This window comes from Penicillium nucicola, assembly GCF_028828085.1.
Source record: "Penicillium nucicola strain IBT 29836 chromosome Unknown utg000007l, whole genome shotgun sequence".
Classification (NCBI taxonomy): Eukaryota; Fungi; Ascomycota; class Eurotiomycetes; order Eurotiales; family Aspergillaceae; genus Penicillium; species Penicillium nucicola.
Genome location: NW_026643131.1, coordinates 302269 through 327979, shown reverse-complemented (window position 1 = coordinate 327979; position 25711 = coordinate 302269). Strand labels below are relative to the sequence as shown.

Genomic DNA, 25711 nt, shown 5'->3' with positions numbered 1-25711 from the left:
TAGGCCAGACAGATGGGAGATGGTATGGAGTAGAGACTAGCTTTGATTCGTTAGTACGGTATACAGTACAGTTATACAACCTCTTCACCGTCTCTTTGGGTCTTTTTTCCCCCCAGTGGGGTGAAAGGCGGCAAGATCATATTTTGGTGTCGTATATTATCGGGAAGAATAGTAAGTTAACTCGGCAGCTTACACTTACCCCGGGTTTCTGAAAGCCATACCTGACCTCGGCTGGACAGGAAATCCTCTACACTTCACACATGCAGTGGAGTCCACTTTTCCACACAAGCTTCCGTTACCACTACGAGGGATTTTCACGATCCAATCACATCCCTCGCTGCTTTCCTCTTAATTTCCGCACAGTACAGCAAATATCCGTCGTGAACGACTGTATTCGCTTGAATCTACTCCACCGCGACATGCTATCATTACAGTATACAGTACTACAATATACTGTATAGCACTATTCCAGATAGGAGTATATCACCGATCTACACTGCACATCAACCCCTCCCCCCACCTTCAACCCACACATGCCTCTGAACTGGACTTATGTAGCACATAACGTGGTACTCCCGACAGTTTGTACAATTCCACCCACACTGTTCGCGCTATAGGAAGACGAGATGTAGATCACATAAAGCCATCAACCAGCCTGAATCTAAATTCCATCCAATCTACTGTAAATCGCAATTCCAATCCCGACGTCAACCGCTGACCGCCAGTTCGCGTGCAGCTTGCATCGGGGACAACTCATCTGCCAGGATTTGGAACGGGGAGTGGATGAGAGATGGGAGGGAAGATTGGTGTGGGGTTGGAGTGACAGAGGGTCATCTCTGGACTGGGGGTCTCTCTGTCTGCTGCTAAACCTTGCAACAAACCGGAGGTTGCATATGGACGGTCCAGGATACGATTCAAGGTATGATCCATGATGGTCTGAGCTTTAGATAAGCGGTGGTCTGGGGGTCTTCCAAGGTGGTTTTCGTTGGCTGTGTGGTCTATGCCTAGCTAGGCAGTTAGCTGGTGAAGGTAGAGGTACAAGGTAAGAACTAAGAAGGATCTCCGAGGCTGAGGGGGGAGAGAGCTGACGAGAGGAGCTGAAATGGTTCTGGCTATAGTGCGGCTTGCAGTAGGGGTGTTTCTTCTGTATACTACCTTATACGCCATCCATCCAATAGCAATGGCCACGGTCAGCTCGAACATATGATCCCTCATGCCCTTCTACTTTCAAATCTCACTCTTACACCCTTCAGAAACACTCAACCTATCGGTTCATCGGGTCACTGCACACAGGGTGCACATACTCCATGTACATGTACAACGGAAAATGCATCATGCACTGCACGAGCCACGGCTGGATTGGGAAAGCGGCTTCTTGGCAGCATGGCTTGGCTATAAGACCTCGAGCGTGTCGGCTCTAGCTTCAGCCTCCCATGTTCAGCCACCAATCCGCTGGGCCTGCGTTGGCTGGGTCTGTTATCTACAACCCCGGAGACGGGAAGGCAATGGCACGCGGAGAAGAAATTGATATCGGGGTTTGATCGAGGTAGTGCGACAATTGGCTCGAATTGCGTTATAGCAGGGTGTTATTTTTCTCATCCCGAGTCATCCCGCTCTGGATCCTGGGCTTTTGATTTGATAGATACGCACATCTCAACTCTTAAACAGACACGGAGGTCAACGGTATTTGGTCTCTGGTCAATGTTCCTGGTTGAAATAACCGAATGAGCTATTTGCGGGCCGGTCCCCGGTGTCCTGCGTGGCGTACCCGATAGTGGCGCCGGTTTTCCCACGTGGGGAGAAAGCGAGCCTTATTGAGTGTTGCCTGCCAGTTGAAAAAGGCGGTATGGATGCCAACCTGTTGCACTTGGCTCGGATCACCAGGTCGTAGGTGGGTGTGCCCGATAGGTGTCTGACGGCGAGACTCTTGCGGTGTGCCTTCATGGCAGATATGCCGTCTGTGTAGCTTGGAAGGATTCTGGTGCCATGCCCGCGCTGCCTCATCTCAGCGGTGAGAGGTTAGTTTCTTCCCTTTCCTTCCTTTCTCCTTTCCTCTCTCTCTTTATAAATATCACTGGACTGTGCAGCCCTCACTACCAGTCTTACTCGTGATTTCGATCATAGCTGCGGTTCGATATCATGACAAAACTTGAGTCTACTTCCATATCAGAAAAACTGTCACCAATTACGGAAAGATGCTGGGCGAGATATACACGTACCACAAATTGTTCCAATGACTGCTCGAAAAGCTCATTGTTGACACCTACACCGCCGGTATGCTCGGTCGGAGAGAGGGGGTTTTTAACAACTAAACAGACAAGAGGTCAGTCTATGTGTATCGCATCAGCAGGTCTGGCACACGAACCATATTCCACAAAGAGATTGATGTAGATCTGTTGTAGTGCGATGCGCATACTGGGACTCTTCAGGTCCGTCAGCATGACGAACTTGGTATTCGTCGGCGTCTCGTAGTAGTGCAGTTTGTATTGGCTAGTAGTGAACGACACAAAACTAAGCCATGCCCTTGGGGTCAGTATTCGTCCAAGTACCAGCTTCGGGCTACCAGCTGTTGGTCTAGTCGGCTGATCCAGGGGGGTTTCTCACCTGTCATCTTCCCCGCCTAGTTTGCGCACCATATTCCGCAACGAAAACACCGTTCCAAACACCAGCTTCGAATCATCGTCTGTCGATCGTACTGTTTGACCAAGGGCGGTCGGTGCTTGTCCGGAGGTAGTGTCAGACCGGGATTTCCCCACGATGGAGGTTGGGCGCGGTAGCCAGCGGCGCTTGTAGATGCATTCCGCTAAGAAAATGTTAGCCGAGGGATGGAAAAGAGAGCTGGGAATTCTTACCGTGGCGATCAAAGATGTAAAACGAGTAGACGACCATGGTGTAGCTGAGCTGTCAAGTGTTGATTGAAGTTCAGGGGAGTAGCTGGCTGGGGCGGTGAAAGTGGTCCAACCCAACATATCAAAAAGGAGCTGCCTAGAAAATCGACCGTTCTATTTGTGATGTAATTTTTATAAGATTCTGCTGGTTTATTTTGTACTTCTGGGCTCTCGTAAGGCTGACAGCCCGCATCCCACGCTATCAAACCCCCCGCCTCAACGTCGTCTTTACCCCACTGCAACGTCTGCACTGTACTTCAATGGATGAGAATGCCCAAACTCCCGTCGAGGACGTCTCTGAGCCCTCGACTGACCTAGGCGATACAAGACCGGTACCGAGCAGAGTTGCGTGAGTATGATGCCTTGCTTGATATGATATATCATACTGATGCATGCATCTAGCTCTGCTGCATCATATGACAGACATCGCCGTCGAAACCCGAGAGCAAGGCGTCCGGTGAAGGTCGGTTTCTCGAGGCCTGGAAAGAATTGGAGAACTGATTTATCCGACAATAGGAAACACTAGACGCCCGCTCCGAGTATACCACCAGTCAAGATGATGGGACCGCCGAGCACCGCATCAACCAGTATGTGATCCGACAGGAGATCGGGCGTGGATCGTTCGGTGCGGTCCATCTGGCGGCTGATCAATTTGGAAATGAATATGTAAGGCCTTGCAACTGGTGTATCGGGGGGTGGATGCTAACTGTTAGATGATGAACTGTCATTCAGGCAGTGAAAGAATTCTCCAAGTCTCGTTTAAGAAAACGGGCCCAATCGCATTTATTGCGAAGACCCAGGGGTCCGAGGCGACCCGGGACGGGGTTTAACTCGCCGTTACATCGTCATCCTTCGGGGGATGATAATGAGACTGCCAAGAATCCTCTATATCTGATCAAAGAGGAAATTGCGATCATGAAAAAGCTCAACCATAATAATCTGGTGTCCTTGATCGAGGTCCTGGATGATCCAACGGAGGACTCGTTATATATGGTAATGGAAATGTGCAAAAAGGGCGTGATCATGAAAGTTGGACTAGAGGAACGAGCAGACCCATACGACGATGAGCACTGCCGGTGCTGGTTCCGCGATCTGATACTGGGCATTGAATATCTTCATGCTCAGGGAATCGTCCACCGAGACATCAAACCGGACAATTGCCTGTTGACCAATGATGATGTGCTGAAGGTAGTGGACTTTGGTGTATCGGAGATGTTTGAAAAGAATTCTGATATGTTCACTGCTAAGTCAGCTGGCTCTCCAGCATTTCTGCCACCTGAGCTGTGTGTTGTCAAACACGGTGATGTTTCTGGAAAAGCAACGGACATCTGGTCAATGGGCGTGACTCTATACTGTCTTCGATATGGTAAGCTGCCATTCGAGAAACAAAGCATATTCGAATTATACGATAGTATCAGAGGGGATCCCTTGGTATGCGAAGAGGAGACAGACGAAAGCTTCAAAGATTTGATAGGAAGAATTCTGGAGAAAGACCCGGAGAAACGGATCGACATGTTTGGCTTACGGGTGAGTGACTTGAGTCGCACACTGTTGCCAATGCTGACCAGATGTAACAGGTGCATCCTTGGGTAACGAAGAATGGAACAGATCCTTTGTTGTCTTTCGAGGAGAACACATCACTGATCATTGCACCGCCGACGGAGGAAGAGATGAACTCGGCTATTACAACGAATATGGGTAACCTCATGACTGTAGTAAGTGATATCATGCGTCTGTCCTAAACATTGTTAACAAGCCCCAGATGAAAGCAGTCAAGAGGTTCAAACGACTGATGGATCCTTCCAAAGCGCAAACACCCATGCAGAGCATCCTCGGCGGAGACCATGAGGCTTACTTTGTCGAGCCACCAATGGAAATGGACCCAGATGAACCTTTCCCAGCAGTAGGAGAGCAAGCCCACGGTCTAAGCGCCGGCATCAGAAAGGTCTTTGGACGAAGCCCTTTCGCAGGGTTCCGCGAAAGCCCAAACACCATGGGGTCCAGCGACTCAGCCAGCATCTCCTCACGACCAGATCACAGCCCAGGCAGCAGTAAAAGACCAAGCGGAGTCTTCGAGCCAGAGCGAAAAGACTCTAACTCTCGCATCGGCCGACCTCTAGGCAACACAGACACGCAAGGAGCAACCCACTCCCAGTCAGCATCCCCACACATACCCTCTCGCGCCAGCTCAGCAACAACAAAGCGCAGCCTAGAAGGCACAAGAGGGCACGCACGGGATCCCCTAGAAGAAGACTTTCCCTACCTTTTCATTGGACCGTCAACATACACAGGAGCCTCACACACAGAACCAAGCACCAACTCCATAACAGCAACATCAGACGCACCAATATTCGAAGAACCAGAAAGCACCCTGAACCCAACAAACGAGATGGAAATAGAAGAAGAACCAGCCCAGATCGTCAGCGAATCACCCGGAGCAGCAGACTTCAACATCTACGAAACGGCATACAGGATGGAACTCGACCGCATCAAGCACAGCCTTTCCGAGTCAGATCACACCAACCGCCAATCCGGTCCAAAGGTCTACCTCACCCGTCGCGTCGAGAATAGAGACGAGGTCATGCGACTGGCCAAGGAGAAGGCTCTTGATTTGCAGATTGGGCAGCGGTTTGCGTTGACGCCTGTCAAGTCTGCGCCGTCGGCATTCAGCTCTGTTGCCAGTGCATTGCGCACGCAGGTGCAGAAGAAGAGGGCTGGCGGGGAGAGTGAGGGGGAGGGTCAGGGTGAGAGTGGGGAGGGAGATGGGAATGGGAATGGGGGTGAGGGTGAGGGTGAAGATGGATCAAAGGGTGGTCAGGCTGTTCCTCATCCTCACCCTGCTAAGCGTCTTTCTCTTTCGTCGCAGGTTGCTCCTGACACTGAGGCTTCTTCGCTTGAAGCGACGGGCGTTTCTGCTCATGAATCGGCTGAGGATTCGAAGGCTCAGTTGCGTCGGCTTCTTGAGAGGGTGAGGGGGAAGGGTGATGCGGAATGATTGTTGGAATGCTGGGGTTGTAGGGAGTAGATACGTATGTTTGCATAGGGAAGTTTAACTTATATCCAACCTGATTGAGGACGAACCCCGTGTCCGGCTTTAGTTCTCCTTATATTTTTGTATTGTGAGTTCTCGCCCGCATATCTGTCTTCTTTGGGCTTTGGGGTTACAGAGAGTTAAACCAGTTTTTGGTCATGTATTTGATTGGCCATGTTCTAGGTGTATCCTGGTAAAGACAAGATTCTTCGTATTTAGACCGAGTCTACACAAATGGAGTCATTAGGTGGAGATATGCCAAGTGGCCTGAACTGTCATATCGTCTATGGACAGAAAGAAGAAGAAAAAAGACTATAGATTGAAGGTGAAGATAGAGGATAAATATGAATTAACAGCCTCTGCAAGGAATGGAAGATATCATCCAAGAAGGAGTCAGTCAAGGTCGAATAGAAACAAAAGCAAGAATCAAGATAAGAATCCGATCAGAAATACCACAAGGTCAAATCAAATAATACAGTAAATAGGCCAAAAATAAGAATCATATCAGGTCGTACGACTCAAGGCTCAAAGTACCACCATCGTCACGCTGAAGCAAGAGCAAAAGACATCTGCGACGTTATATGCATAGCACGCTAGATTCGACACTGGCTGGTAAAGAAATAGAGATATATAAGGATCAGAAGTAGCAAAGCAACGGCAATAGCAAGAGCAGAATGCCAAGGGGGAAAAAAAGTATGGCAACGAAGTAAACACAAGATAGGGGGAAAAAAAGAGATGTGAGGCGTGCAAGGCATCAGACGGCGTAAACGTCTTGGCTTGATCATGGACTTCACATATAGTCAAGTCACGGTTCAGATTATGAAACTGGAAGAATCGCTCAGGACAACTGGAAGCAGCAGAAAGGAAAGGCTTGCTTGGGTGCAGAATTGCAAACGTTCAATCATGAGAACGAATCAAATATCAAGAGTCGAAAAAAGCAAAATAGCCGTTATCTTCATTGAACATGGGGAACATGACGCATCAATCTTTATATGAAGGTCACTGTTGTATGATGTTGTCCCGTCTTGATAGATATACTTTTACCTATGCCCTATCCATATAGGTGCCAAAGTGAAAGTTAAGGCCATCAAAGGGAGACATCGGAAGTTGTCGGCAGGACGGGAGTTGTTGAGGGCTGTAGTTGTTGAAGAAGAAGGGAGTAGAGTGATATCGCTTGAAGAGAGAGAAGAGGAGCAAAGAGCCACACAATAAACACAACACAAACGCGGTCTATTGTCGTCAATGGGTGCTAGATCATTCATTCATGGCGCTTGGGTAGAAAACAAAAGATCAACGTCAAAGTCAAAAGTCCGTCAAAGCCGGAATTGCAGTCGAAGACAGAAGAGAACGACAGTAAAAAGAAATTCGAAGAATCAGATCATCGATAGAATGAATATATCATTGTGGGGGTTTCTCCGCCGGTGTGCTCATCCGTCCTTCTGGGTACGGCGGTTGATGTTGATCGGACCGGCTTGTCACCGAGTCACGGCGGCCACTGTCTGGCGGAGAGTACCTATCATTGCTTGTGAAAGAGCTGTAGGGCCGCTCGGCTGGATTGCTGAGTCTAGGGAACGCGTCTGGGGGCCCTAGTTGAAGTGTGTGTGGTGCTGGAAGGGGATGGCCCATTTCTGTTGGTCGGGGCAGTTCGCGCATATTGGGACCGGGACCGGCGACAGCAGCAGGGCCATGACCAGGGCCAGGACCAGGCATATTTCGAGTTGGAATATCGCGTCTTTCATCATTTACTGACGGACCCGGAGGAACTGTTGAGCGCATTGCAGATGCTTCGTACATCATTGGACTTGGTACGTGGCCGATACTGTGACTGTGGCTCCGGCCATGGGCGTGCATGTGGCCTTGTTTTGGTCCGAAAGCCTGAGGTGCGATCGATTGTGGAAACCGAGTCGAAGGGCCAACCGCCGGGCTCGTCGGTGAAGGAGGGATCTTGAGTCTGGCTGAATTCGAACGACGGGGTGGAGGGTAGGTTTCACCGCGGGCCTCTGCTGCCAGTTTGCGCCGTTCTGTTTCTGCTTTGCTCGGACGACCTCTTTTGCGAGGGGGTTCGCCGGTGCCCGGATCCAGTCTTGGGGAGAGCTGAGCCGAGGCACCGCTCTCGCTGCTATAAGATGCGGTGCTGGCTGGTGGTCTGGGCTGGATTGCGCGTGGTAATGGTTTGTTGGATGGGTACAATGGCCGTTTGCGCATGGGATCTGGCGCTGGCGGACCGGTCATGTCGGAGCGTGGAAACGGCACAGGGTGTTTTGGAGGGTGGATGGCCTGTGAGCACATATTGAGAAAGGCATTTTTGCATGCGCTGAGAGAACGACCTTGACCGAAATGTCGTGTTAGTTTTGATATGGATCTGCGAAGCTTTTTTTTTTTTTTTTTTTTTTTCAAGGCGCATGGATAATACCTTGTGGGAGGGGGATATGCTCCCAATTTGGAGTGACGTTGAAGTCTTTAATCAAGTTGACCAAATGACTGGAAGGCATGTCGGCTTTTTTGAGGATCTCCGTGAGTAGGGCGTACTGAGTTCAAGTATCAGCGCATTGTTCACCCGTGAAGAAGCCATTCCCGCCTACCTTGTCCTCCTCAGTCCATGGCCTATCAGATGAATTCGACATGTCCAGACCATGGAAGCGGATAATAGCCAGCTTCCCCTTTCCCCCAAAGACAAAAAGTCAAAAACAAAGAAAGCCTCCCAGATTATGTCAAGAAAATGAGAGCGACAGTCGTGATATCCCAATTCCTCATGGGAAAGGGAAAAAAAGGAAGAAAAAAGAAAACAAAAAACCAATCCAAACACGCGACAGAACGAGAGACGGCCTCTTATGTCCCCATCTAGACGAAACTAAAGGGACAGGGAAAACGAGCAATTGAAGGCTTCCTAGCCAAAGAAAAAAAGCGCAGAACAAACCTCCATCAATCCCCTTTCTTGCGACGATTTGGCCAAACGGACTTGAGCAGCCGGGATCGCGCAGGAGACGTTCGGGAAGGAAAGCTGCAGGGACGATGCTTTGAGGTGTATTACACGTATAATGTATCAGACCCGTACAGGCGGTTCAGCCGGACCAGTTTCATCTTTTCCAGAAGAGGTTCGAAGGCAAAAATACCACTAAGGGAGCGGGGAGCCTGGAATTGTTCTCAAAAGTACGATCGAGGGGTTGAGTGGGGGGGGAGGGCAGTAGACAGTTGAGATGCAGATGCAGATGCATCTTAGCCCCAGGAGGCATCTGTGGTTCGGAAACGGTTGGCCCTGGCAGTTCCAGAGCCAAGGGACAGCTGGCGGGTGGTCATGTTTTTTTTCTTTTTCTTTTAGTTTCTAGTGGCCCTGGATTGAAGTTTCGACAATTTTGTTGGTAAACATGTAGTGTCGTGGAGCCTACGGAGAATTGTGATAGGTTGACAAAGCCCCGGGACGTTGGGTCATGCTGCGAGAAAAATGATTTTGTTTGAAGCTAGGCCCAGTGGCGGTTAGGGTGGTCGATCGTAAACAAAAGCGCGTCAAAAAGAAAAAAGGAAGTGGAGAGGTAAATACAGAGTAACGGGGAAAGGGGGTTGAGGATGTCCAGATATCCGCAACCATGGATCAGAATTGTTTATTTCCACATGGAAGTCACGGGACTACTCTACTTTTTCGAGATTCAATGGAGGGCCGTGGATTGGAGTCAAGGACCTCTATACCGTGTCTAACTTATACTTTGGCACCGCGAGTAAAGTCAGTACGCACGCACAGACTCTGCAGACGCGGTTTCACTAAACACTCCTATCCAATCGATTCCCGCTTTTGCCATAACCTCCTGTGCTTGCCGTCCTGGGCCTATGGACGTGTCTTGCAGTCTTGCATACATGTACATGTAGCAGAGCTGGCACTCCCCTGCTCTTATCTGTGGTCATCCCCTATTCCGGTGTATGAACTAGCTCGCTGACAGCCATAGGATTGCGCTGAATCTGAGCATCTCAAAAAGATCTCGTCACAAGCGTGCCGGTTCCCATTTTTCCCATGCGCAAGTGGCCTGTGGAACGAGGCATACTCAGCTACCATGATCAGATGTCATGCTCCAATGGCAGACTCCGATGGCCATAGTTCTTATTCAGGGTAGAGGAGTTCCGTATAATGGCACGGGCCTGAATAGACCGAGGGCGGTGAGAGCGAATGACACGCGAAATAACAATAGCTTCGAAAAGCAATTCAGATCTTCTCTTTACCGCTTTCGACCCCTTGATTCGGTCTTTTGGCAGAACTCGTATTCTGCTCTTCTCTCACTTAAGCCTTAATCAATTCTTTTGTCCGTGTCGTCATGTCTGCCCATGACCACGCGGACTCCCAGGCAGTGAAGATGGAGAATGGCGACTCGCGCACCTGCTCCCGATCTCCTCTCCGATCTCCTCTCCGATCCCCTCTCCCGAAAAAGGAGTCCCCCGGTTCCCAATCCGATGCCTCCGACATGAAGGAGGAAAAGCCAGATGAGGTGCGCCTGAAGCAGGAGCCCGGGCCACGGCCCAGGCTATCCCGCAGCTCGTCGCAGAAGGTGTCGCGGCCGCCTCCGCTGTACACTCACTTGCCGGATAGCACGAAAGATGCGCTTGCCACGTTTGAGCAGATTAGTGGCTGCTCCTACGCCAACAAATACATGGGCTACACGGAGCATGCCATGGAATGTGACTGCGCTGAGGAGTGGGGTAAGTGATATCGAGTCCTGGTGTCTCCAAGCGAACCAGGTCTTCTGGAACGGAGCATAATTGCTGACGGAGCAGCAGAGCCCAAAATTGGCCAGAATTTAGCATGTGGCGAAGACTCGGATTGTATCAACCGCGCGACCAAAATCGAATGTGTCGGCGACTGCGGCTGCGGCTCGGACTGTCGGAACCAGCGTTTCCAGAAAGGACAATTTGCACCGGTATCTGTTATCAAAACCGAGAAGAAGGGATTTGGTTTACGCGCGGAAACGAATTTGGATCCCCACCAGTTGATCTACGAATATGTGGGCGAGGTCGTGGGAGAGCAGCAGTTTCGGCGGCGGATGAGACAATACGACGAGGAAGGCATCAAGCACTTCTACTTCATGTCCTTGAACAAGGGCGAGTTTGTCGATGCGACCAAGCGAGGAAACCTGGGACGATTTTGCAACCACTCATGTAATCCCAATTGCTACGTGGACAAGTGGGTGGTGGGTGAAAAGCTGCGCATGGGTATTTTTGCGGAACGCAGTATCCAAGCCGGCGAGGAATTGGTCTTCAACTACAATGTGGACCGCTACGGTGCTGATCCCCAACCCTGCTATTGCGGAGAGCCCATGTGCACGGGCTTTATCGGTGGACGCACCCAGACGGAACGTGCGACCAAGCTGTCCAATGCCACGATTGAGGCTCTCGGTATTGACGAAGCGGATGGCTGGGATACAGTGGTTGCCAAGCGCCCCAAGAAAAAGAAGCTCGAGGAAGATGACGAGGAATACGTGGATAGCGTGCAGCCCAAGTCCTTGGATGAGGATGGTGTCACGAAGGTCATGGCAGCTCTTGTACAGTGCCAGGAGAAGTGGATCGCAGTCAAGTTGCTTGGTCGTGTACAGCGCTGCGAGGATGAGCGTGTTCGCAACCGTGTCGTTCGAATGCACGGATACCAGATTCTGAACTCCCAGTTGGCCATGTGGAAAGAGGATATGAATGTCGTTTTACAAATCATGAACATTCTGGACGGATTTCCGCGTCTCACTCGGAACAAGATTCAGGACTCCAAGATCGAGGCAAATGTCAAGCCTTTGACTACCTGTGATGATGAGCGCGTGGCAAAGAAGGCCGTCTCCTTGCTTGAGAGCTGGGCTGGGCTGGAGGTTGCCTACCGCATTCCACGCATGAAACGTGGCAAGGATGCTATCAAGGCTGTCAACAACCAGTTCGAACGCCGCGAGTCTGGGCGCGATCAGCCCAAACGATCGGTCACTCGTTCTCCTTCTCCCTCATATGACGTCCCTCCCCGCGGGCCAGCACAACAACGGAGGGACAGAGGTCAACAGCAGAACCAACATCGGCAGAGAGGGCGACGTGGCCGTCAGCCGTTGCCCGAGGGCTGGTTCGCCGCAGAGGATCAATCCGGGCGTGTTTACTATTACACAGCAGGAAACCAAACCACTTGGGATAGGCCGACTCAGCCTGCTACTACACCTGCCGGTCCTCTACCTGTCAAGCAGAAGAACCTAGCGCTGCAGAGCATTATTGATGGGATTGTGAACAGCCAAGATCGTACGCCCTCTGAACATAAGAGTGCTACGCCGGCTACGCCTCAACCGACTGAACAGCCTGAGAAGAAGAGCAAAGAGGGGGACCGCTGGAAGAAATACCCCCTGGAAAAACAGAAGAGGCTTTACGAGAACACAGTGAGTACAGCATCAAGTTCAAGCATTGACGTACCGCCATTAACGCAGCACAGCTATTCCCTCATATCAAGCATGTCGTCGACCAGTACAAACACAAAATCCCGAAGGATGATCTGAAGCGATTTGCCAAGGAGGTCAGTACTCGGAATTTCTAGGATTTTCGCCTCTCAAGACCAATACTAACTGAGCTGATCTAGACCGCCAAGAAGCTTGTTGAAGGCGACTACAAGAAGAATCGCGTCACAGACCCAACCAAGATCAGTGAGAAACACCAACAAACCGTCAAGAGTTATTGCAAGTCCTTCTTCGACAAGGCCGCCGCCAAGTACAAGCAGCGCGAGAAGCGCAAGACTGAAAAGCCCAAGGGCAGTGCAGAGTCATCCGAGGCCCTCGAAGCAGACCTGAAAATGTCCGACGACGAGGCCGACGTTGCACCCAGCACATCTCCCTTGGACGATGACGCCAGCGCCACCCTCAAGCGCAAGCGCAATGGTCAGACTCACGTAGACGGCCCCCAGGATGTAGACAGCTCTCCATCCAAACGACAGAAATCCACTCCTCCGCCTCCGCCTCCGCCTCCTCCCCCAGCCGAAACGCCAGAAGCAGACGGCGATGGCGATACCAGCATGGGGAATGCAGGCGATGACCCGTCTCCCCCTCCCCCTCCCCCTCCAAAGGATAGTACAGGCAGCTACGACGGCACAATGGAAACGGAACCAGAGCCGGAAACAGAAACAGGGACGAGCCAACCCTCACACCCACAGAGCATCGAGGGACAGGTCTAACCAGCCGACTCCCAACATGACCATGACCATTACCACAACCATCACCATCACCATGTCTTTAACATTACTTGACTTGCCTACCATGTCTATTAATACCCAAAAGCGAGCGCAAGAAAGAAAGAATGAACCGGGGGGAGACCAATGTCCTGACAAACTTTTGCCTGCTTCTTTTCGCTTCTACCTTGTTTTATTCTCATCTTTTTTTTCTCTTCTCTTCCCGCCTCTCTGCCTTTCGGCTCTGTCGTCTTTTGTCTTTTCTTGCCGTCAATACCCCCGATGTGCCCATAGTTTGCAATTTGCAACGCAATTCGCTGTCGCTATCTGCGATCTTGTTGAGTTTGACTGGTTCTTTCCGTCTGTACTCTGTCTGTATTCTGTCTGTACATACATACATACGTAAGGGTATGAATTATGGACCTGGATGTGAGGATGTAGGCTGACACGCCTCTATCTACCCTGCACCTGCATCTACCTACACCTACACATCCACCTGTAACTAGGTCTTAAGTTAGCTCTAAGCGTATACCAGATACACATCGATATCTGGTATACAGCAGGCTCGGATCAAAACATACAGTCCATACAGTACATACAGTACAGATCGACAGATTGAACCACGTCTACAATCCAATCCAATCCTACAAGGAAAGTGGCACCGCCACAAACACACCAGACCATCTCAATCATGATCATCATTGTCAACATCTAGATCTAATCCTGCCCCGCATCATCCATGCATGTACAGTACGCACAAAACGCAGAGGGTAGATGCCGAAGACACTACTCATCCTGACCAATGGCATACATACATACACACAACAACAAGGCGAGGCAGAGCGGGACCAGGAGGGTAAAAAAAAGAGTCATATCATATCAGAAATCCAAATCAAAATGAAACCAGAGCCCAGTCAAACGAGAACAAGCATGGAACGGCAACAGAAAACAAGGGACAGACAGCATTGCACTACGTGAAAACCACTCCTTAAACCAATTGCAACATCCAACATCCACAAGGGAAGGGAAAGGGAAGGGAAGGGAGTAACAAGTAATCTAGTAGAAGCTCTCGACAATACTATCCTTGTTGACAGGTGCACCGGCACCGGAGCCACCGGGACCCATCTCGCCGAGACGGAAGACAGACTCGATGACGCTCAGCTCGGTGGCTGTGGTGTCGAGACCGGTGATGGCGAGCCAGTCGTTGACGACCATGCCGGCGCCGACGACGGGGGAACCGCGGTTCACGGAACCGGCGACGAGGGGCACTTGCAGGAGCGAGGAGAGCTCGTCCTGGTCGCGGATGGAGGTCTTGGGGTGCACGACACCACCCTGGTTGGAGAGGGCCATGTATGAACCTGTCAGGACGTTGTCGGCGACTGTTTGGCGGAATACTTCTACGCCGAGGACGTCGGCGATGCTGGGATGCGTTAGACATTACATGTGAGGGGTGGGAAGAATCAAGCGTACATCTCTTCGGTCTCACGCTCCAGATCCGGGTGCACGATTGCGACGTGGTCGTTGCAGCAGATGACGTTGCCCAGGGCGGACAGGCGCTCTTCTATGCGTTGGATCTTGACTTCGTCTGGAAGCGTGTTGCGCAGGTGTTGCAGTTCTTGGTCTGTGGTTGTTGTGGGGACGAGGAGACCTTTGCGGTTACTATAGAGGGTCGATTAGTCTTTTTTTTTCTCTCTTTTACATCTTGATATTGAATCTGGGCGGGTGGCTGTCGACTTACCCGACGGTCAAACGACCGACAATGCGGGTTCCAGCGATGGTGGCGTGGCAGACGGGGATGACATCTTGGAGCTCAGACTCGAAGACACTGGAGTGGGAGTTAGTATGGGGATTCTTTTTGGCTTTTGCGGGAATTGACTGAAACGGAGCGGAATGGAGGTTGGAGGTTGGGATGGTGGTCTGGCATGGCTGGCGGCTATGCTATATGTATAGCGAGAGCTACAGCCAGAGCCAGAGCCAATTCCAATACCAGCCGCAGGCCAATCCTGCTTTAGTTTCATTTGTCGTAGACACACCTGTAGAAGTTCTCGGAACCACCAACCGCAACGATCGCATAGGAGTTGGTCAGGAGAGAGAAAACGCCGACCCTGTAATATGCCGTCAGAACCATGCTGCTGCTGTACCCATCTCTGTAAACTCCTACTCACTCGTTTGAGTTCTCGAATTGCGCGCGGACAGCCATTTTGGAGAGAGTGGAAAGACCGGGAAAAAAGATGGTGAGAGCGGGGTCGAGGGTCGAGGGTCGAGGGTCGAGAGGGGGGATGATACCGAGAAACACAAACTGCTTCACTACCAAGGGAGAAATAGACTACTGCCTGGATGATCGAAGAAGCTGGAGAGACAATAAATATTGCAGAGACGTGCGATCCAAACTGAAAAAGATCAAAAGCTCGGGCCAATCAGCTGCCGTCGTCGGTTTGCCCCGCCGGAGCCGCAGAGGCGAGTCAGCGAAGGCGGTGAGAGGTACCGGGTACTTGGTTGAGTAGGGGAGTCTGCATACTGTGGGCAGTACTGCTACTTGCTGGGTCCTGACTCATTCTGGCTCATACTTGATGATTCATTCGATGCGGGAAATGAGTGATGGTCTGTGGCTGTGCTGAATAGTAGGAATAAATGTACAGATTAATACACTGTAGACGTATGAAATGGATCCCAAGAGAAAGTACGAAAACCCTGGAATGACCTTTCTCTAGCAACGAATCAGATTCTGATCACTAGACTCTTTCAGATAATTATGACTCTAAAAAACCAGGGCAGTCAAGGTGACATACTAGCCCTTGCATGTAAACTATTGGCCAAGTGGACATGGTCTAGAAGTTGCGGGGCCTTGACTTATAGCACGTTACTTATACAAATGATCTCAACACTATAGTCCATCACCTAACGGGGAAAATATCGTTATTGAAATTGAGGCGAATATACTGGACATATAGTATAGTATCTTATCACCGCGATATCCATATGCATATGCATACAGTAATTGTCCATGTCTGGAAGAATGAATGCTCGGGTCTTCGATGTTCGGAGGGTTGATTAACAATGTTAACTTAAAGTATGTATGTATGTATGTATGTATGTATGTATGTATGTATGTATGTATGTATGTATGTATGTATGTATGTATGAGATTGTCCTTTCCAGTAGGGTATCGGTATTCACTTTTGTATACTCTGAAGAATATGAGATAGATCAAAGAGGATAAAAGAGAAAGGAAGGGATGGGTAGAGGTATACAGTATGTACAGTAAGTCTAACTCATTCAAAGACGAGATATTCATACAGTATTCATTTCAAGGTAGGACAAGTGCACAACCTACCCATCTGACCGTTCATTCCATTGAAGTCTAGATTTGAATTTAGATATTGGTTAATTGGCTGTTTAGTCATTGGATCTAGTTATAACTTAACTTGACGTATCTCGGGAGGGACTATAATCAACTTAACTGTATGCTGTTTTCTTGTTCATTCTGGTTAAGATGCCTTGGAATGGCCTGTTAAGGGACCGTACCTCGTGTTAAGCTAGATATGAGGATGAGGATGAGGATGAAGTAACTCACTTTTATCTCAGACTGGATGGGATATAGTTGGGATTGTGGATGTTTACTTCTGTGTCGATTTGTATCTATTTCTACTTTCTGCTGGTTCCTGGTTACTCTTACTCTTACTTTTACTTCTACTCCTGCTTTTACTCCTACTCCTACTCCTACTCCTGCTTTACTCCTACTTCTACACCTACAATAAGCAAAATGAAAAGAAAAACCCAGATATTGGTACAATTACAGAGAGCATGGTATCAACGGCGGCCGAGCCACAAACGAAAACAAAAAAAAAAGAGAATAAAAAGAAAACAAAACAAAAACAGAACAGAACAAAACAAAACCAGACCACGCAACAAAACCAAACAAGAAACGCTCCGAACGGAAATAGTATTACAGGGAACGCACGGCGCCCCCCAGCCCTCGTCAGTCATCATTTGTCTGCGCAGAAGCGAGAACCGAGAAAATTAGTAGCGACGAGGGGGGAGGGGGAGGAGGGTGCGAGCCCGGTGGGGGAGGAGGGAAGTAGAGGGATGGCGGCGGGGGCGGATGGCCTGCTGGGGGTGGGAGGTAGCCACCGGGCAGGGGGAGGCGGGCGAAATTTGAGCCTGGGGGTGGAGGGAGTTGGGGAGGGCCGTTCATTGAGAAGGGGTCTGGGAGACCCATGCTTAGTTGGCCGCGGGCTGGGAGGAGGCGGCGCGGTTGTTGGGTTGGGGTTGGGCGGGGGAGGATGAATGATCTTGGGTCGGTTGGACCGTGGGTTGGGCCCGGGGCTGGAGCTGGAGCTGGAGCTGGGACTTGGGATGGGTGCCCGTGGGTGTGGTGGGCGTGGGCGTGAGTGAGGTGGTGAGGGGGTGGGTAGGGGGTTCGGTGGGGGAGGTGGGATGTTTGCATCTGGGGGAGATGGGGTGGCAGCGGCTCTAGGAGGGCTGCGTCGGCTAGGAGGGAGAGAGAGCGTGGATGGGGGTCCATGGGGTAGTCGGAGACACCGTCGTAGGTGTGTTGTTTCCCGGTTGATTCGGAGGAACCGATGATGCTTGCGGCTTGGAGGAGACTTTCGAAGACCAGGCTGGAGAAGGCGACGTCTTCCATGGGTTCTGGCTCTGGTGGTTGGATTTCTTCGTTGAGTTTGCCCATGCGTGCTTTTTGATCAAAGTCATCCCAGCCCTCGTCGGCTTGGGTGTAGTCCATAGCTCCTTCGGGATCCCGAACGACCTCGGCGAGGAATCCACGTTCCACTTGGCGGATAGCTGTGTCGCCAATTCGGAAAAGGAATTGCTTTTCAGACTGCTCTGAATCAGATGTATCGGTCTGGGCTGGTTAGCTTGGTTCGATAATTGTGATCATGGGAACTTACCTCCGTATGTTCATCATCCTCTGCAACTCTACGGCCAATGATTGCCGACATGAACTTGCCCATGAGGAAAGTAATCATTTCATTTTGCACCGCCCCGAGAATATTCTGTATCCAGTTAGAGATACTCGGTGAAAATCTTGCACTTCAGAACTTACTTCGGCTTGACCCTTGATGTTGTAAATATCGCCCTCGTACTTTTCTTTTATTAACTCCGTTCTCCACTTGTGATCGGCGTTCAACCGATCAAGCGCCTTGCGCTGATACTCGGCCAGTTCCTGCTGGACTTGAGCAAACTCGGGGCAATCCTTGTGGGCGTTCTTTTCACGGGAAAGCTTGTGCATAGATTGGTCAGACATAAATCCTAGCGCAATCGATTGCGCCTGGCCGATCTTTTTGAAGAGATTCGTCATTTCATCTTGACGGCTTTTGGTTGGTAGTGTATCCGGTGGAGGGGATGGAGTGCGACCACGCCAGTTCTCGGCGTCCCAGACCTCATCTTCGATCTTCTTGCCACGTTTGATGATGGTAGTTTGGCGAGCACGGCCTCGTCCTCGGCCGCCACGAGGCTTGGGTAGTGTAGAGCGAATGGGACCAACAAATCCTCCGCGACTGCCGCGACCACGACCTCGGCCACGGCCACGGCCTCGACCACCGCGGGATCCTCGGCCTCCACGGCCTCGAACAACTGGAGCAAAAGCAGGGGGATCAAATTCATCAGAGGGCATGGGAACATCCTCAGGCGTTGTTTCAGCCTGGGTTTCCATTTCCGTTCCGTTTTGCATGGGGCTATCGACCGCCTCTTCGGTTTCGGTTTCATCAGTCCGCAATTTTTTACTGGGGAATTCGGAATCAATTTCCGGGGTTTCATCTTGCATGTCCAAAGACCTGCGCTTGCGAGAGAGTCGGGGAGAGATAGGCGCAGAGGGAGCTTCCTCATATTCCGCCATTTTGGGACTTTCGGTAGCCGCTGGGTCGTCTTTGGCCTTGGGCTCCATACCATAAAAGTGGTCGCCAGTCATCTCATTCGATGGCTGAACAGCTCCAGGCGAGACTGGAGCAGACGCAATAATGCGAGGCTGCGGCGATTGAGATGTTTTGCGAATAGCAGGTTCAGACTTGTAGTCTTCATCATAATTTGAGTCCATGTCATCATCCGGATGACTGGCATCTGAGTCAATAGATTTCGAGGGTGACACCTCTTCATAAGTGCCATCTTCATTAGGCTTGAGTCTGGCGGACTGGCGGGTCGTACGCGACGACTCGGGGACAGCCAAAGCACGACGTGAACGTCGGATGCGAGGGGTCTCCGGATTGCGGGAGGCCGCGCTGGCTGGCACACTTTCATCATCATCGTCATCAAACTCGTCTTCTGACATGACCCGTTGGATCAAAGACGGGATTTTCAGCTTGACAATGTGCGAGCGCACAGGGCTACTCGGAGCATCCAGACTGGACGGCAGGCGACCAGGAAGACTGGCGCGACCACGGCCGCGACCACGTCCTCGCCCGCGACCTCTGCCACGGGTGGGCGTGGGAGGGATGACATCTTACTAGGATCAGCATTGGACGAGGTGGATGGGATTGCAAACTTACCTTGAGCGGTGCGCCCCGAGCGCGTTGAGATACTGGGTGTCCGCACTGGCTGAGCAGTCGTTCCCCTTTTCTTTCTTCCCACCATGGCTGTTGTTGGGTAAGTTGTCAGTCGGGAAAAACCAGTAGCAAGTAACAGCAAGGGGTGTGGAGATCCCAGGACCATATTCCATGGAAAAGAGGTCCGAGAGATAGAAAGTGGGAGTGGTAGTGGTAGTGGTGGAGAGGTAGAGGTAGAGTGGTAGAAAGATAGAAAGATAAAGAGATCGAAGTAGAGACCGAGAGGGAGAAAAGAAACAGAAAAGGGATTACGGGGAGTATGCAATGGAACAGTCGCGTGGGAGCGAATGTCAAGTACGGGGAAAGGAAAAGGGAAAAAAGGACGCGATCCAAAGTGTAGATCGCCGGGGACAGGGTTGACAACGTTCATACGAGCCAAATGGTGAAGAAGGGATTGCAGATGGCCGATGACCGGAAAAACGCGATCACTTACCGATGGGAATGTCTTATGTAGAGAACCAAAGCAGAATCAGAGTAGCAGAGCAGAGTAGAGCAGAGCAGAGCAGAGTAGAGCCGAGTAGAACAGAGCAGGGTAGAGTAGAGCAGAGCAGAAGCAGATGAGATAGCAGAAAGCAGAAAGCAGAAAGCAGAAAGTAGAGAGAATCGAGAGTAGAGAGTAAACGACCCAGAGCCCAGGGAAAGAGAGAGTAGAAAGGGAGATGGCGCTGTCGCTGGAGATGGAAACGAAGATGGAAATAAGAATGGAGAAATCCAAGTGATGGAAATGGAGATGTGCAAAAGACTCTGATTAGCTCAGAGCCAACAGCCAACAGCCAACAGCCGTGAATCGAGATCACAACGTGAAGGTGAAGATGAATTGAAAAAAGAGGATCAGTTCGGCTGCCAAGGCTTCCCTTTCGACTGCAAATACGAACCGTAGACAATACTGAATCCTGAATACTGAATACCACAATCACAACTATAGAGATTCATTCCTATTCTCGAGTCTCCAATACTGTAATCTCGACTCAATAGCCTCTCGAGGTCTACGTGTACACAGCAGTCCACAGTACACAGTAATTCCGATCCCCACATTCTTCCATACGAATCCCATACTAAGATCGCATTCGATACTCTTCTCTATTCACGATTCACGATTCAATCCGAAATACAGTCCATTCTAATCCAATCTCTGGTTCATGTACAATCCTCGAAAAAAAAAAAAATAAGTGTCCACCGCCAGTCGACCCACATAACGAATATCCAGGGAGATGAGTTTCGGCGCATACGATTGGCTGCTCGTCAGTGTATGATGGAATCTTGCTTGACAGGGGGGTACATGTCCATGTACTGGACCAGTCGGTCAATTTATCACATGTTCTACACGTTACTTTATTCCTGTTTCTTGGATTTGTTTTAGGGTTTTGGGCTTCGGCTTTCGGATTCGGGTTGGATTTGGATTTGGATTTGGAGTGGTATGTGATCGCACTGCATTAGGAAATTCGGCACTTTCGGCACTTTGGCCCTACAAGCCCCGGAATTGGATCTACGGTACGGTACGGAGGAGAGATGGGCGGACTGGGTTGATCACAGGCCTGGGTGTGCTGGGGGAGGGAGTGTAGATCCGATTCAACTAGATTCATTTGTACAAAATTCCGTCATATACACCAGTAAACCACAACGCATGAAAAAACAGTCCAAAAAACAAAGCAAAAGAAAGCATACAAGTCGTTCAGTTCGAGTCAAGTCAAGGATCCAAAGCATTCTTCCAGATCAACCAAATTCACTTTTCATCAGGGGATTCGTGTAGTTCATATCGCTCGGTGCGAGTGGTGGTAAAGCTCCCTCGGACTGGGTCCTTTCGTCGGGGCAGCTCGTCCAGTTCAATACTGGGCAGGGGGGATGGGGTTCGCATGCTCTGCTCGCGCAAGGATCGGGCGGAGCGCATGCGGGTGATCGTGCCCTTGGTCAATGTGTGGCCTGCGGACGGGGAGGCTTTGAGCATGGTGCCCGGGGCGGTGGTGGGCGACGGACCCGGGCTGGTGGAGCGGAAGAGAGGGTGGATGTTGGTATCTTGGAAGGGATTGTATTCCCAGGTGGAGTGGGCGGAGGTTGGGGCCGGGATCAAGGTTGGGGTGCTCACGGTGGAGAGAGTGGGGGAGTCGAGATGCAGCGTTGAGCCGGTAGGGGACCGTTGGATGAGACTGTCCAGCGAGAGCTGGGTCGGGGGGTTGCGGCGCAGGCTGGGCATGCTGCGGATGCTGTTGCTGCCCCGGAGAGGAAGGGAGTGATGCGGCTCAAAGGGAGTTTTGTCGGTGGTTGGGGAATGGGTTGGGGTGGATCGGGTGGACGAAGTATCGATGGACGCTCGCTTGGTTTCTTTGTTGCTTTGGCAGAGGGTTGCGTCGGAGAACCGATTGGAGCGACGAGGGAATTTGCGCAGAGAGGTACGCTTAGGCTCGAAGAGTTCTGATAGATCGCATACTCGTGGTGGTGAGGGAAGGAGTTGAGGGCTCTGAGGGACAGACTTGAGCTCCTCGGAGTATGAACGAGGCCACTCGGGGTTTTGTCGTTCGTGGATCAGAGGCATAGCAATGAATCCACAGTATAACCCTTGGGCGAAGACGGCGAAAGCCCAGAATACTGCGCGGGTGATGAACACGGAGGCTTGGGGACTCGAGGTCATGGCTCCGGCAGAGATAGCTGAAGCAATGAGTAGATATCCGCCGGAGATACAGGTCCATTGTAGACGGCCCTGGATGTCTTTGTGGTGGAGCACACTAAGCATCACCAATGCCAAGCAGCTGATTGCACTCAGGATGAGTGGAGGCAAGTCGGATGAGACCTTGGAAGTTGCATAAGAAATACCATTGAGAATTGTGACAATGAAGGTGGAGAGCAATGCGGCTCCCGCCAGTGTATAAGGCAAAACAGTAGACATGGTGAAATGAATGTATAGATCTGTAAAGAATGTGGAGTCAACGTTGGCAGACTGCCAAAACGTTCACCAATGCACAATGAGTGTAAGGAGTATGCACTTCACCTCGAGGGGAGATGTCGGTATGATATAGGTTTCCACGCGCAGAGTTCGCACACGGGACGGGACGCATCTCAGCGTGGCTTAAAAAGTATATCGGGGAAGCAGTCCGTCTGAACATGTCACTTCAGCTACGATCTGATATATCAACCCGACATGATGGTTAAAGTCTGCAGATAAGACTCGATCCCACATCAAATCAATTGGGAGGAGGAGATTTGCGATGTTCGAGGATATTTGGAAAAAAAAAAAAGTGACCTGTAGTCGATGGAAGTATACAGGCTGGGAGTCCGGGGTATTTTGAGAGGCCTGGACTCTGGATATTGCTTTTCAATAGTGCAGACTATCTCGCAAGCGAGACTATTCATCTGATCCATCAGGCTGCGGATCATTCCGGTGTTCTGGCGAGGCGGATCCCCGATCTCAATAGTGCATCCTCAATGTGATATATCGCATCGCTCTCGCGAGTAAAATTCTCCGCTCCCCTGATCTTCGGCTGGGCTAACATGTTTTGATTCGAAATGTCAAGTCAAATTTTATAGATCGAGATGCTCAGGCATTTCCATAACCGGCAGGCGGGATACGGGATATAGTCCTGCAGGACCTATCCAGGTTCGCGGATCTGCAATCTCTTCCGAATCTGGGGAAATGAGAATTTGTCACTGCAATTTATGCAGTTCTCATATGCAATATTCTTGTCCACTTCTGCGCAGCTGTGGGTACATTGGCATGTCTGTGCTAATGTATGTATTTCGAAGGCAATGGCGCTTCCTACAGGTATTTCCCTTGGTCAGCCTATAAGGGGTTCACTGCTTGATCGATCCAGATAATCGGGACCCTGAGCAAGATGGACCAGGATATTAAATTGAGATCCTCAGCCTAGCAATTGGCTCTGATTCGTGCCGATTCTCTCGGATTCGCGTGTCTTGGGTTGGTCAATCAGGCCAGGCTGCCAACAGGCAAACCCAGTTGAGATCGAATCGTCACGAATGTCACCCTGCAGGGGTAACCCATGTATAGGGCACGGCCTGTTCTCACAAATAGACAATATCATTGCTTTGCTAACGATAGTAGAAACCGTATGAAGGTAAGGTAGAGAAGACCAAGGGGAGTATGTGAAGGCGGTCAGCTGTTCTACCCGCACTTTGCATCATCGTCACTCTGGTCCCCTCACTCTTTTCTTTCGACTTCATCGCTTGGAAGATCCACAAATCTCGATTTTCTTTCTCTTCCTCGAATCTGTGATCTTACCTCCCCACTCTTTTCTACAGAACTCGGCTGCAAAATGAAGCTCACCTTCAAGGTACGTGTCCTTGGATAAAACCCCCCCGCCTGACCACAGCTGACAATCTCGACAGGACCTGAAGCAGGAGAAGTTCGTCATCGATGTCGAACCTTCTGAAACTGTATGTCATCTTTCAGCTAGCTTATGGATGCAAGGCTAATTTATCCATCTAGGTTCGCGAGGTCAAGGCCAAGATCGCCCTGGAGAAAGGCGAGTATGAGGCTGAGCGTATGAAGGTTATCTACTCTGGTATGTGTTTCCTTCACATAGTGTTCGCAGCGAGGCCTAACTGTTTCTCTCCCTATAGGAAAGATTCTTCAAGATGACAAGACAGTCGAGTCCTACAACATCCAAGAAAAGGATTTCCTAGTTTGCTTGCCCTCAAAGGTACGAAACAGACATTTCCTTTGCTTCGCCGACCTAAACTAACAATACTATCACAGCCCAAGGCCGCCCCTGCCTCCTCTCAGCCTAAGCCCCCCTCTACTCCCGCTGCCAAAGCTCCTGCGTCGACCCCCGCCCCTCCTCCCGCCCCTCAGGCCTCCTCTACCGCTGCCCCAGCTGTCCCCGCGACCCCTTCTCCCGCCGGTGCGACACAGTCCAGTGGACCCGCCTTTGGCGACCCCTCTACTCTCGCCATGGGCTCTGCTGCTGAGGGTGCGGTTGCTCAGATGGAAGCTATGGGTTTTGTCCGGACCGATATCGACCGTGCCATGCGCGCTGCATTCTACAACCCTGACCGTGCCATTGAATACCTTTTGACCGTAAGATCCTCCTGAAAAGTTACACCAATTTCCCGCTAATCATGCCACAGGGTATCCCCGATAACATTCAGGAACAGCAGCAGCAACAACAAGAAGAAGCCGCAGCACCGGCTCCTACTGCTGGTGGTGATGCTCCTGCTCCTGCTGGCGGTGAAGAGCCACTTAACCTGTTCGAAGCCGCCGCTCAGGCCGGTGAAGGTGGTGGCCGTGGTGCTCGCGGTGCCGGTGCCGGTGCCGGAGCTGGTGATGCTGCCAGCCTCGAGTTCCTCCGCAGCAACCCCCACTTCCAACAGCTCCGTCAGCTCGTCCAGCAGCAACCCCACATGCTTGAGCCTATCCTGCAACAGGTCGCCGCCGGAAACCCCCAAATCGCATCTCTCATTGGACAGAACTCCGATCAGTTCCTTCAGCTTCTCGGTGAGGACATTGAAGAGGGCGAGGGAGATCTCCCTCCTGGAGCACAGGCTATTTCGGTCACAGAGGATGAGCGGGATGCCATTGAACGTGTATGTCTTTTACTATCCCTGCCATGGTCGTTGATTGATTGCTAATAAACCCAGTTGTGCCGTCTGGGCTTCCCCCGGGATCATGTCATCCAGGCCTACTTCGCCTGCGATAAGAACGAAGAGTTGGCCGCCAACTTCCTCTTCGACCAGCCGGATGAGGACGAGGAGTAGATTTGATTTTCTTGTCTTTCAAAAGAAACCTCTACTTTTCCCAACCTCCCCCTCCCGCTACGTCCCCCTCTCTCCTCCGTTATGTTCTTGATGAATACCTCCAAGCATGCTGCTTTGATTCCCATGTCTCTCCCCTTTCCCTTGAATATGAATCAGAATCAGAATCAGATCAGAATCAGAATCAGACTCAGTACTCCACCTGACCTCTTGTTCCTCTTGCGGGCTTGACTTTACATTCTCCTGCTCTCTCTTCGACTTCGATTTCGACTTCGACTCCTCCGACTCCGTCACGACTGTCATGTATCTATTTAATGGGCCAATGGGACTTGTTCTCTGATTAGATTGCTCAAGTACGGAGTAGTATAGAACATAG

The 25711-nt window shown here is 50.8% G+C and overlaps 8 protein-coding genes across 8 annotated transcripts; 3 read left to right on the top strand and 5 right to left on the bottom strand.

The window, feature by feature from the left end:
• Nucleotides 1-2102: 2102 nt before the first annotated feature.
• N7511_007179 (TRAPP subunit BET5) lies at nucleotides 2103-2889 on the bottom strand (the record flags this gene model as incomplete). Its single annotated transcript, XM_057129556.1, has 4 exons — nucleotides 2103-2308; nucleotides 2366-2523; nucleotides 2605-2803; nucleotides 2853-2889. The coding sequence occupies 4 exons, from the start codon at nucleotides 2887-2889 to the stop codon at nucleotides 2103-2105; spliced, it is 600 nt and encodes a 199-aa protein (XP_056982624.1).
• Nucleotides 2890-3148: 259 nt separating this feature from the next.
• Nucleotides 3149-5883, top strand: N7511_007178 (serine/threonine-protein kinase; the record flags this gene model as incomplete). The annotated part of the gene is made up of 6 exons (XM_057129555.1): nucleotides 3149-3237; nucleotides 3291-3351; nucleotides 3405-3554; nucleotides 3621-4415; nucleotides 4466-4603; nucleotides 4651-5883. The coding sequence occupies 6 exons, from the start codon at nucleotides 3149-3151 to the stop codon at nucleotides 5881-5883; spliced, it is 2466 nt and encodes an 821-aa protein (XP_056982623.1).
• Nucleotides 5884-7317: 1434 nt separating this feature from the next.
• N7511_007177 (putative AT DNA binding protein) lies at nucleotides 7318-8543 on the bottom strand (the record flags this gene model as incomplete). The annotated part of the gene is made up of 3 exons (XM_057129554.1): nucleotides 7318-8246; nucleotides 8333-8447; nucleotides 8502-8543. 3 exons carry the CDS (start codon nucleotides 8541-8543, stop codon nucleotides 7318-7320), a joined length of 1086 nt encoding a protein of 361 aa, XP_056982622.1.
• A 1677-nt stretch (nucleotides 8544-10220) lies between these two features.
• On the top strand, nucleotides 10221-13081 carry set2 (SET and WW domain protein; the record flags this gene model as incomplete). The annotated part of the gene is made up of 4 exons (XM_057129553.1): nucleotides 10221-10602; nucleotides 10681-12296; nucleotides 12350-12430; nucleotides 12494-13081. The coding sequence occupies 4 exons, from the start codon at nucleotides 10221-10223 to the stop codon at nucleotides 13079-13081; spliced, it is 2667 nt and encodes an 888-aa protein (XP_056982621.1).
• A 1050-nt stretch (nucleotides 13082-14131) lies between these two features.
• On the bottom strand, nucleotides 14132-15275 carry N7511_007175 (translation initiation factor 6; the record flags this gene model as incomplete). Its single annotated transcript, XM_057129552.1, has 5 exons — nucleotides 14132-14495; nucleotides 14546-14734; nucleotides 14814-14900; nucleotides 15109-15180; nucleotides 15241-15275. The coding sequence occupies 5 exons, from the start codon at nucleotides 15273-15275 to the stop codon at nucleotides 14132-14134; spliced, it is 747 nt and encodes a 248-aa protein (XP_056982620.1).
• Nucleotides 15276-17054: 1779 nt separating this feature from the next.
• N7511_007174 (uncharacterized protein) lies at nucleotides 17055-19663 on the bottom strand (the record flags this gene model as incomplete). Its single annotated transcript, XM_057129551.1, has 4 exons — nucleotides 17055-17939; nucleotides 17986-18090; nucleotides 18141-19531; nucleotides 19579-19663. The coding sequence occupies 4 exons, from the start codon at nucleotides 19661-19663 to the stop codon at nucleotides 17055-17057; spliced, it is 2466 nt and encodes an 821-aa protein (XP_056982619.1).
• Nucleotides 19664-21358: 1695 nt separating this feature from the next.
• On the bottom strand, nucleotides 21359-22516 carry N7511_007173 (uncharacterized protein; the record flags this gene model as incomplete). Its single annotated transcript, XM_057129550.1, has 1 exon — nucleotides 21359-22516. One exon carries the CDS (start codon nucleotides 22514-22516, stop codon nucleotides 21359-21361), a length of 1158 nt encoding a protein of 385 aa, XP_056982618.1.
• A 1381-nt stretch (nucleotides 22517-23897) lies between these two features.
• Nucleotides 23898-25338, top strand: N7511_007172 (putative UV excision repair protein (RadW); the record flags this gene model as incomplete). The annotated part of the gene is made up of 7 exons (XM_057129549.1): nucleotides 23898-23915; nucleotides 23971-24018; nucleotides 24071-24146; nucleotides 24205-24284; nucleotides 24341-24661; nucleotides 24712-25167; nucleotides 25222-25338. The coding sequence occupies 7 exons, from the start codon at nucleotides 23898-23900 to the stop codon at nucleotides 25336-25338; spliced, it is 1116 nt and encodes a 371-aa protein (XP_056982617.1).
• Nucleotides 25339-25711: the final 373 nt, after the last annotated feature.